This window comes from Buceros rhinoceros, unplaced genomic scaffold (genome assembly GCF_000710305.1).
Source record: "Buceros rhinoceros silvestris isolate BGI_N320 unplaced genomic scaffold, ASM71030v1 scaffold16014, whole genome shotgun sequence".
Classification (NCBI taxonomy): Eukaryota; Metazoa; Chordata; class Aves; order Bucerotiformes; family Bucerotidae; genus Buceros; species Buceros rhinoceros.
In genome coordinates this window covers 21,300-32,981 of record NW_010410168.1, presented here as the reverse complement: position 1 = coordinate 32,981, position 11,682 = coordinate 21,300, and the positions used below count along the sequence as shown (strand labels likewise).

At 47.7% G+C, this 11,682-nt stretch overlaps 1 protein-coding gene across 1 annotated transcript in view; it reads left to right on the top strand.

Moving 5' to 3' along the window:
* Positions 1 to 277: 277 nt before the first annotated feature.
* LOC104492909 (vitamin D3 hydroxylase-associated protein) overlaps positions 278 to 11,682 on the top strand; it is a 12,709-nt gene continuing 1,304 nt past the window's right edge. Inside the window, exons 1-13 of the mRNA XM_010135513.1 lie at positions 278 to 487; positions 1,430 to 1,543; positions 1,902 to 2,045; positions 2,390 to 2,523; positions 2,834 to 3,040; positions 3,549 to 3,589; positions 4,192 to 4,316; positions 5,093 to 5,218; positions 5,952 to 6,049; positions 6,701 to 6,800; positions 7,350 to 7,393; positions 9,056 to 9,095; positions 11,223 to 11,331. Of these exons, the coding sequence (XP_010133815.1) occupies positions 278 to 487; positions 1,430 to 1,543; positions 1,902 to 2,045; positions 2,390 to 2,523; positions 2,834 to 3,040; positions 3,549 to 3,589; positions 4,192 to 4,316; positions 5,093 to 5,218; positions 5,952 to 6,049; positions 6,701 to 6,800; positions 7,350 to 7,393; positions 9,056 to 9,095; positions 11,223 to 11,331 (1,492 nt within the window). The remainder of the gene's footprint in view (positions 488 to 1,429; positions 1,544 to 1,901; positions 2,046 to 2,389; positions 2,524 to 2,833; positions 3,041 to 3,548; positions 3,590 to 4,191; positions 4,317 to 5,092; positions 5,219 to 5,951; positions 6,050 to 6,700; positions 6,801 to 7,349; positions 7,394 to 9,055; positions 9,096 to 11,222; positions 11,332 to 11,682) is intronic.

Genomic DNA, 11,682 nt, shown 5'->3' with positions numbered 1-11,682 from the left:
AGCCCCCCAGCCAGTGGCTTGGGGACCCACAGCCTTGGGGACACTCCCCCAAAGCTGTTGTGAGCCCAACCCACAATGATTCTCCAGCAGGCAGACCCTTTCAAAGTCCACGGTCTAAAAAGTCCACTCCCGAACTGTGTTAATGTAACTCTGCTTCAGAGCTGGTCTTGCACAGCAGGCAATTGCGCAGTCTGCATTCATCAGCCCTCCTTAGTAGAAGGTGGGAGACCCCGGTGTCCATAGCTGGACCAGAACAGGAAGGACCGAGAGAGAAATCATGACCCAAGAGCGACTGTGGCAGGTCCTAGATCCATCATGGGGACACCCTTGCATCCTCTCAGCTCTGCTCTGCAGTTCAGCTGCAGCCGTTGTGCTACTGAAATGGCTGGAACGTAAGCAGATCCAGCAGAAGATGGAGGAGGCAAGAAGGATGCGGGATCTAGCCCTAGAGCGGATGGAGAAGGCAGCTCGCAAGTTTAAGCAAGAGGTAATTTGGGGAAAAGTGTGTGCAGGAGGAAGGGAAGGGATTGTATTTTTGGTAACCAAAGAAATGGGGGAGTGGTCATCAGTCCCTCTTCAGATGGTGGGTGGGATGTGTTCATGTTTTGGATCATCAGCAAGTTTTTTGAGGGTCATCAACCTCCATTGTCACAAAAGAACGTTCTAAAAAGTCAGTATAAAGGAAGTATTCCTTAGTACAGACCTGTAGAAGGAATCCTGAGGATGAAAGTTGGATCGGAGTTTGGGGCTCTGTGAATCAAACCACCACCCCAGACCTCCCTATGCCTTTTTCTCCTCATCCATCCCTACTGACAAGCCCTTCCTCTCCCATGCCCCTCACCTCTCTCCCTTCCTAGGGACCTGTCTGCCCCTCCATCCTCAAAGTACAGGGAGCACTTGACATCCATCCTCCTCCATTGCCTCCTGCCCATGCCCAGGTAAAAAAAGCACCTGGATTTTAGGAGGTCAGGTTCTTGGATTTGGAATTTGTCTTAAACCCACAATAAACACCTACTGCTGTTCTTTTCTTGGGGGGGGAGGTTACAAACAGCCAACACTTCTTTTTTTTTCCCATGTTAATGATAAATTTTGTAAAACTTTAGCTGGTTGAATTGCTATTCAACACATTGCAGCGGTGGAAGCCTGCAGGAGAGTAAACAGAGACAGGTCAAACCTCTCTTACAGGTTCATGCAACATTCCAGTCAAGAGGCAGTTTTCTGCCTGGTTTTGTTCTGGTTTTATGAATGAAGACTCAGCAAATTCCCCACTCCAGCATGTGGGAGATCTGCATTTCTACAAGGAATGTCTCCTAAAACTTTCCATTCAGTGTCATTGCTGGGCTGATGTTAGAATTGGGTATTTTCAGCCTCAACAACAGCCTTTTCTGTCATTTCCTTCCTTCTCCACCCTATTTCCTACCCTTTGCAGAACCCAGGCATCCAGACTGCACACATCCTCTCGCTGACAATGGTGGAGCTGGTGGAGAAGCTGAAGGAGGGGTCCCTGTCCCCAGAAAGTGTCCTCTACTCCTACATGGACAAAGTAAGTGATACCACCAGCATGGGAGAGGTGCTGTGGGGCTTTGCTGCAGCAGGGGCCTTTCAAATTAAAACCCAAATTAAATTTCCCTGGGAGGAGCATTAATGCCGGGGATAACAATTCGTCAATACTGTGACTAGACTGAAGGGTGACTTATGGGCAGATAAGTGGGACAGAGATCTGGGACAGAAAATTATCCTGGCAAGAAACATCTAAAGTTTATGTAAAGACTGAATAATTAGTCCTGGAGGTGAGGAGACTGAATTTTCAGCTTGAAAACTCAGTGTAAATACATACTGGTTTTTTCCTTTCTTCCTTCCATCCATTCATCTGTCTTGCTGCTCTTCTCTGTTCTGGAGAGGCTTTGGAGGTGACTCAGGAGGTGAACTGCGTGACAGACTTCATTCATGGCTGTGAGGATCAGCTCCAGAAACTGAAGAAGCAGAAGGAGAAGGGGCTGCTTTATGGCATTCCCATCAGCATCAAGGACCACATTAACTGCAAGGTACATCCCTAGTTCCCCTGCCTCTTGGCCTGGAGCTGGGAACAGGCCAGAATGTCCTATCCTCATCAGGACCGTCTAAGAATTCCCTCAGACAAGGATGTTCTGGACCAAATGTGGGACCAGCAGACCTACCTTTCTTCTGATGAAGATTTTGTTTTCTGCAGAAATTTCTAACTTGCTCTTATCTCTTTTTCCTTAAGTTAGTCAGATCCTGTTCTGCCCGTGAGAAAAGTTAGGTAGGAACTTTGTCACAGAAGGCATCAGGACTTACTGTGACTGTTATTGTCACAGCTCCAAAGAGCATCTTTCCTGGTACCTAAAGAGCTTTGCTTCCCATCCCCAAGGGCCACGTCTCCTCTGGAGGGATGGTGAAGTTTCTGGGCCAAGTGCAGGAAGAAGACAGCGTCATTGTCCAGGTTCTAAAGAGCCAGGGGGCGATCCCCTTCGTGAAAACCAACATCCCACAGACGATGATAAAGTAATTGCACGTTCACCTTCATGAAAATGCTATGACTTGTGACTCTTCCTATCTAAGAGGGTGGGCCCACATGCACAAGCTCCCACCCTTGTCCATGCTGATCATGCACATTAATTGCCTCCTCATTTCAACCTGAAATTATTATTTCTTTTTCTTCATAAATTCAGCTGTCCCAACGAATCTACTTCGTGCTGATTCTACCTGTTGGGATTAATTCCACACTCATTCCTGCACAGGTGCTCTATGCCCTGGATCTATGGTTTGCAAAAACAGAAGTATCTCACTCACCTGCTGATCTTCTTCTCCACAGCTATGACTGCAGCAACCTCATCTTCGGCCAGACACTGAACCCTCTCAACCACCAGAAGAGCCCTGGGGGCTCCTCAGGAGGGGAGGGAGCTCTGATTGCAGGGGGAGGCTCCATCCTGGGCATCGGATCAGATATAGCTGGCAGCATCCGCCTGCCATCCAGCTTCTGCGGGCTGTGCGGGCTCAAACCCACAGGCAACAGGATCAGGTACATCCCAACTTCTTTCCTCTTCTTCCACCCACCTTGAAAGCTGCAAAGTGCCCATCACAGTATATCACACTTCACAATAGCATCCATGGTTTCCTCCAGGTTTAAGTTAGCACTTAGCCTGTTTCCTTGTGTCAGCTATGGCTAAGTAATAACACTTGATGACCTCCCTCTGGAAGCTGAAAGCAAATACTACAGGGTCATCTCCTTTTCAGATGTCTTCCAAGCCTTGCTTTTCTTGTTAAGAGTTTTCTGTTTATCAGAAGTAGTTTGTTCACAGATGAGGAATTAGATGCACTAGGGAAAGGAGATGACAAAAACTGTCTCTAGCCCCTTAGCACCTTACAGCCCATGGAAGACTTCCTAGCCTAGAAAGTGTCAAGTCTTTGCAGGATCTTTTGCCCTCCTAGAAGCTGAATGGGGGCAAATGGAAAGTCAGCAGCCCAGCATGGTGACTTACCTTACAATGAGAGCTGCTGCTAATCTGCTTCTCCCATTATGTTCCTAGCAAACTGGGTGTGGTTTCTCCTATCATAGGAATGAAATCAGGTAAGTCCATCCAGATGACATGCTACTATTGTCAAACATTTGCTTCTTACATCACCCCCTATTGCTGGAATGCCAGCGAATGTGCTTGCTCGGTTTTTGTCTCTTGGCCGGTCAAAACCGGTGATCTCTCAGACCAAGTTCTGCCTTGTGCTATTACCTTTTCCACCATTTACTCTGTTTCGAATGGTGGTGGGTGTTAGCAGAACCTGAGCAGAACTGAAGCAATACCTGTTCAGGCAATGCAATGCGTAGCAGTGACAAAGGTGAGATGTGCGTCCCAAAGGCCCAGGATATTTCACTGGAGATGCTTCCAGGAGACTGTGATGGCTTCAGCCGCTGCCAGGAGGTATCAGGACTGTAGTGTTCACTCCTCTTGAGCGGGCCTTGTGCCTGCAGAAGCCTGGCCCAGGAGGTCAGCCTCAGTAGGTTGCCTCTGCTCTGAGACATACAGATTTTCCCTGCTGGACCTCCTTGCATGTTACGTTCATTCCCTGTTCCTCTTCTCTGGCATGACTGAAACTCTTCCGTGCTGGGCCCCTACCAGTAACTATGGGAAAGCACCAGCCCATCAGCCTTCGGTGATGGGACCTTTGTGTTTGCAGTGACAGGGATGCTGGGGCCAATGGCAAGAGATGTGGACAGCCTGGCCCTCTGCATGAAGGCGCTGCTCTGCCAGGAGATGTTCCAGCTGGACCCCACTGTGCCCCCCCTCCCCTTTGATGAGGAGGTAAGGCTCAGAGGCAATCCCTTGCCTTCATTTGCCCAGGACAAAGTGAGATCTTGGGAGATTCCTGTCTGGTTTCATGTCCCAAGGTAGTAAAGGACCCAGGGAAGCGAGTGTCCTTCTGAACAGAGGGCTACCAGCATGAACAACCATAAGAAGCAGCCACACAGCAGGCTTGGCAAGCCTCTGCTGGCTTGTCCTACTGAGACCTGTCAGATGCTGATCCCTTCCCTTCCCAGCGACGTCCAGAACAAGCTTGTTGGCTCCATCCTGGCCCAATCCTTAAAGGAGCTGATTTCTCCTGATCAGAGGAATTCACCCCTCACAACTTTAATTATCCTAATTTAACAGTAACTGACTTAAGAAATAATTGCCCTCTGTTATTAGCTCTCTGCTTCTACCATCTGATCATGTCTTTCTGGCTCAGGTTCTAGGATCTTTTGGTTGTCCCTGACATCCAGACAATACAGACCAGTTCCTTACCCTAGAGGAACAGGCCCCTGAACTCTGTCCATAGCCAGGGATCCCAGTCATGTTGTCTGGATAGGTGCTATCACACCTGCTATGTCAAAGCTGGGGCACAGTCACGTGGCGAGAGACAGAAAGACCACACCAAAGACCACTGCTGCAGACCTGTGTTCTGGTCAACACTGTCTTCTGCCAATCCTATTGCTCCCATCATTCCTCCAACTCAGGAGACCTCAGTTGCTGCCTCCCTGGGACCTGGCAATGGTCCAGTCTTGTACCTCTCATGTGCAAGCGATGACTCTTTCTCACAGGTTTACACCAGTTCAAAGCCACTTCGTATTGGTTATTATGAAGGAGATGGCTACTTCCAGCCTTCGCCCAGCATGAAACGGGCCATCCAGCAGACCAGAAAGCTCCTCCAGGATGCAGGGCATACGGTGGGTTTACATGCCTGTGGTTGCCTGCAGGTACTATCCTGCTCCTTACAGGGTTTGTACAAGTTGCTTCCCATCTCTGCTTTTGCTGCCCATGAAACAAGAACCAACCCTCCTTGCTGCAAGGATGCCAAAGAGGAAGGCACATGCAACAGTTTGGCTCCCAAAACAAAGAAATCTTGCTTATGTTCCTGGCCTAGCAGACAGGAGAATGACTTTCAGATATGCCCAAGCTGCCCTTTTCTAAAATACCACTTTTTCCGTCATGCTAGGTGTTCCCATAAATACCATTCACATCTCCAGGATCCTTCAGCTGTTAAACGCAGTTTACAGATTTCTTTGTCAGAAGTGGAAAGGAGGTCAAGGCAGTTGGCCACCCAGAGACCTCCTCTAGCCTAAATTATTCTGTGGTTCCACCAATGGGAATTTCTATATGGAAGCTGTTCCAATGATGCAAATTAATTAAAAATACTTGGTGTTTTGAAGCCTCTAAAAATTATTCTCTGATGTGCAGAGGAGTGGAGCCTGTGCCGGGTCACAATATGGGTTAATGCCTTGGAGACAGGAAAGGACAGTAGGCAGATGCTGCTAACCCAGGTCCCTTTGAAAATGAGGGCAAGGAGAGCCTAAGCTTCCCACCACTTCCCCCTCCCCTCACTAGTGAGGCAGGGAGATTCACAGAGGGCTCTATGAGTAATTCTTTGTTGCCTCATGAACGGGGATGCTTTTCTTGCAGCTTGTTCCCTTTGCACCGCCCAAGATTGATTACGTGGTAGACGAGCTGTTCACCAGAGGGATTTTTGCGGATGGTGCTGCTCAGCTAGTGGACAGCATGTGAGTAAAACCTCATTTCAGTGTGGGCTGTGAGACTAGGCGCTTGTAGCCAGTGGTTGCACCCGGAGTGTTTATATTCTTGTGGCTGCAAATAGAATAACAGGCAGCAGAGGAGCAATTTCTAGAGGGATGAATTTATCATGAACAGCAAGTAGTTCACAAGAGCAGTTCAACCACATGGACAACACAGTAGGGTAATAAGGTACCATGTGTCAGCAGAGCTGTGGCAACTGGTTTTATGTGTGTGATCAGACCATGGCACATGGGAAACATCACATGTTATAGAGGTATGGTGGGTTAGCCCTGGCTAGCAGCTGAACACCCATCCAGCTTCTTGTTCACTTCAAGGTGAAACATGCCCAGGGCTGTACATGGCCCCACCACTGCAGAGCCCTCTGGAGCCTTTGTGGCACTGACAAGAGAGGCAGTAGAGTATTTGTTTCTCTCTAACTTTTGCAGTGACCATTTACACCTGAGCATCTAAACCCAAGGAGCATCTCCTGTTCAGTGTTTTGGATTAGAAATGGGCAGGTTTTGTCTTCTAGCAACTCCCCTTTAAGACAAACCCTGCTTTGGAAACAGCCCTGCTGTTCCTGTAGCTCTGGCACAGATGGGTTGTCCTGACTTCTCCTTCACTCTCTGCTCTTCCAGCAAAGGAGACATGGTGGATCCCAACCTGAAATGCCAGTTCAATACTTACAGGCTTCCTGTTCTGGTGAAAAGGATCTTGGCTATCATTTTGAAACCCATAGTAAGTGTGTGGACGTGTCTCGTCAGTGATATAGGAAATCTGCAGGGTGAGAAAGTTTTTGTGCACAGAGAGGTAGGCTGCCCCCATCTGCTTTGCCGCTTCACGTTAAGCGCCTGCTGGGCTTCATAGTGGAAAACACTTAAATACATTTAGTCCCTAAACCCAGGTTGAACCTGTCAAGTGGGTCTGCCAGGTTTTGTGGGAGTTTTGAATGGGGAGGTCGAAATATAATCTGTTCTCAGGAGCTCGTGAGCCATACAGCTCATCCGGCAATGGCCTCCAAAAGAACGGGTATCGCTAGCAAGGATCTAAACAGTCCAGAAGATGCTCTCCAGGGCTAGCAGTGTGGTCTAGAGCCTGATTGGAAGGGGTCGTTGTGATTAAATCTATAAATGAATGCAGTAGTAGAAGTACTTTGCTGGAAACTATACCTGTTCTTCAGAACCACTTCTGCTAGCAAACAAGCGTGACCGGAGTGCAGTTGCATGGCAGCCAGCTATTTCAGTTACATTGTTGACTCATCCCAGATTTTTCTCTTCTCTCCCAAAGTACCCACGAATTGCTCAGGATCTCAGTGCTCTCTGTGGAGTGAGGTAAGACACACTGAAGTAACTTTAGAGAAAGGGGATTGTTGCCGTTTGAAAGAACCAAAAGGCAGCAAAAGCAACAATTTGCTCTCAGAGGAGGAGGTTTATCTCCTCTGAGCGGTAAACAAAAGAAATGAGATTTAATTTAATCCACAACAACGAAAACCACAAATCATCACTTAAATTAGGGTAGGACAGAAAGAGAAAACAGTGATCTTAAATACATAAATAGATATACCTTCCCTCCATTCCAGCCCTCCACTTACTATGAGCCCTCGCATGTGTTTGGCACTGGAGGTGGTGGTGGGGAAAATGCAGGAGTGGGAAGTGCAGTCCTTTAAACCTCTTGGATTAAGTTCCAGGTTGATTTTTGGGACAAACTTCCTCTGCATGTGTAGCCTCTCTAACCTCATTCCACGGGAGGATGGGGGGTTGTGCATCTCTTGGGCCACTGTCTCTAGCACTGAGCCAGCCCAGCTGCAAAACTTAGTCACCCAGATTCCAAGGGATGTTCTGGGTCTCCCTCCACATTCAAGTGGGACCTTCATTCTCTGCTCTTTGACTCTTTCTCTCCTCCCTCACTGGTGGTTAATCTCAGTACGGGCAGTGGGGGCTCCAGGTTCCTGCATCCTGGGCCTCTTCTTTGCACCCCCGCCAGTAACCAACAAAGCGAAAAGTCTACTTGCCCCACAGAAGACCTTTACTGGGCCATTATAGTGAAGTAAAGCTCTTACTGCTGAGGTGACAACTTCTGGGGTTCTCTCCCTTTCATCCTTCTCCTTCTGAACTGAAAATGTGTGCCAAAAGAAGCAACATGGTCGGGGCTTTTTATAGTGTTGTTCAAAGAGGCGTTGATTGATATGGCTTGAGCCAGGGAGGCTCAAAATTGGAGCCAGGGCTGCGTTTAGTAATGCCAGTTACTGAGGCTAGTGCCCATTCCCCCACGCTACCTGAGCACACCATTACAAAGGTAGCAAAACCTCCTTTCATGCCCAAATGAGGAGAAAACAGTCCCCTTGCCCTGGAGCAGAAGTCCTAAACTGCAACAGGGCTGCACGTGGATGTGTCCGCCAGTTCTTGCAGGTAGATGTCACTGTGCAAAGCACTGTCACAGAGCTGCACAGCACAGGCTGCGCCACATGAACATGTGCTGCCTCAGCACCACCTGGGCTTAGCTCAGTGATATCCAGGGCTACACAGCCAGGGATTATTTTAAGAGCCCAAGGATCCTCATCATGGCAGGATTAGGATGTCTCCATGGAGATCAGCACAAAGATACAGGCTCCTTGCCCCATCACGTGAATTCTGGTAACTAGAGCATCATATACCAGGTTAATGCAGAGGTCTCTGCATTCAGGGGCAGTATGGTGTGAGCTACCTGTCCCTCCAAGAAAGACAGAGACGCCCCAAACTGGGAACAAGTGAGTTTAGAAGACTGCCATGATCTTTGTTGAGGGCCAGAACACCTAAACATGGTGTCATGCTTTTAACATAAGCTCTTTTGACGTTCTTGCAAGCACGTGTGAACCCAGTGGAATCAGCTGGTGATCCTGTAGCTTGTTCCCAGAAGGGTCATGTGGTTTCCATAACAATGGGATGTCTGTACATTTTGTTAATTGTTTTCTGTTGCCACAGTTCCAAAGCTGATTCCTTCTGCTACCTTTGCAGGTCTGCCAAAAGCCTCTGGGATCAGCATGGAGCAGTGGCGGTAATGTGATTCCCCCCCCCTCCCCCCCCCCTTACTAAATATAGTGAGAGCTTCCCAAAGTTTCTTAGCAATTGCTTTGAGCTCTGTGATGGATTTGGGGTTGGAAATGGATCATGTGGAAATAAAGCAGCTGCATTTTTCTTTGAAAGTCAAGCTTTGCAAAGAGCAATAAGAGCTCAAGGCAATAGATACTCATTTGGAGGTCTCTACTTACTGGAGGATAGAAAGGAAAAATTATCCTTTGCCCTGCTCTTTCTAAGCAGAAATAGCATAAGAACCACCACTACAGATGAGGTTTCATTTTTTCCTTCTTTCCATCTCTTGGTGCAAATTCCTTCTTTTCAGACATTAGATGCTACTGTCACTAGCTAAGACCGTGCTTGAGCTATCAAGCAGAGAACATAGGAGTCAAAAGCTGTGGTTGTGAACTCTTTGGATTGGGAGGATTTTATATGAACTCATTTGGGATCAGGATCATCAGCCAGAATGCGTTGTTCTGGACAGCTGAGTCCAGTGCTGCCCACAAACGGATCAGGTTCCTCTTTGAAACCAGTTGGGTTTTATGTTTGCATTTGTTTTCATTGGCCAGCTCCTCACCTCCCTGCTCCAATTGTTGGAAACCTTCATCTTTTCCATGCTGTTTATTCACTTCCAGTTTATCCTCGTTTTATTCCTGTCCTTGAGCTTATATCGTGCCTCTTGTCTCTGGTATTTCCCGCTGCCTCCCTCACCCTTGATCTATTTATAGAGAGCACTTGTATCCCCTTTCAGCTGGTGTTTTGCAATGCTGAAGAAGCTGAGCTGTTTTGGTGTCCTCCCACAAGGCAGCATCTGTGTTCCTTGCAACCCTTCTCGAGAAGAAACATGCCCCTACTCTGCACCACATAGTCCCCATCAGTGCCAGTCACTTGATGGACACGCACGCTCACTTGCAGCAGGTCTGACAGATGACAGGGCAGAGGAAAAACCCCTGCTGGGGTTTTTGTCTGGTCACTGGGCTGATGGGAGTGTTTGGGAGGAAATGGGTTTGGTTTTTGGTTTTTTAGGTGAAAACAGATTCTTTCCCCACCCCCACCCCCCGAAAAAGGAAAACACTCAGAATGTTTTGTCATCCTTGGAGATATCTTGAACTGGTTTTCTTCAGTTAAATCACATTCACATTTTTTCATCTACTGCAAACAAGAGCTGATTCAAAACTTTTGGCTAGTGACCAGCTTTTCTCTCTGAAAGAAAAAATCAGGTTTGCTACACGGACTGTATTTCCTGGAACTTCCAGCAGGAAGGATCCCAGACTGCAGATGGAAATTGAAGTCAGACTTAAAAATAGCCTCATGGCTGGGGCTTTCATGAGAGATGTAGATGACCCTTAAAGAAAACCTGGGGTAAGGGAGTCGTGCAGAACAGGAGCTGGACCATGGGACACATGTGTCCCTGTAATCTGAATCTGGCTGCAGAAGCAGCCGTACTGTGGTCCATCCTTGTCTCTTCGTGAAGACAGTGGAACAGCCCTTTGAGGATGGATTCAGTCATTGCTTGATGTTCAGCAAAGCTGTGGCACAACAGGCTACATATCTAGATCTCTCTTGGATTTAGTCTACAAGCCTGAAGCTGTGCCCGCTGCTTTGTGCAGGAAAGACCTCAGGTTTGCCTGGATGTCTCTTGCTGCTTATTTTTCTTACCTGTATCCTGATGCAGAATGAAAGAAGCTTTTGTGAAAGAATTTTGAATTCCTATCTTCTTGATTCTTCTACCAAAATAACCAAAGCTTTTAGGAAATTTGACTTTTTAGTCAGCTAGACATAGTTCTTTACACTATTGTTGATCTCCATTCAGTGAAATTCAAAGACAAAACTCTTCATAGGGAAGATTGGGTTAATATTCCAAGAAATCAGCTCTGAAATGCCCACCTAGCATTGATGCCTAGGTCTGGGCAGCACATGGTATTCTGACAGGAAATGTTAGGTGGGAGAACAAAATCCGTTGTCTCTTTCAAAGCACAGCTCAGATTTTATCTGATTTTTCAGTTGTATCTAGGAAGGGCTTTTCCCTCCTTTTCCCATGCTGTAGGCATTGATCTCCCACTGCTGTCTAACAGACGTGGTTTGTCATCTCTGTCTCTCCTTCTAGGTTTACTGCACTGATTTCATTGCTAAATGGAAGAAGCTAAGGCTGGATGTGATTCTGTGTCCCATGCTGGGGCCAGCCTTTAACCATGGCTACGCTGGGAAGCTATTTGGTAATCTCCTGGATGCATCTATAGTGGTGTTTGTGGGCAGAGCTGGAGCAAGATATTTTGGTCTCTTGGACATTTCCCAAACCTTGTGTGGTGCTTGGTCTTCCCTCTGGGGAAGAAAGCAAAGGAGAGGTCTCCTCTGGGTGGGTCTTCTCATGCCCCCACCTCATCTGAGCTGCAGGTGCTTGGATTATTATGGGGCAGCAATTAGTGGCTCATCTGTCCCAGTCCTTTATGAGTGAGTTTCCCCTGCACCATCTGTCCTATAGAAAGCCCAAGAGCTCCTCTTGCAGCAGAGGGTGGCTGTGAGGATGGTTGTCAGAGGGGTAGTAGACCCTAGTACAAGGCCAGGCT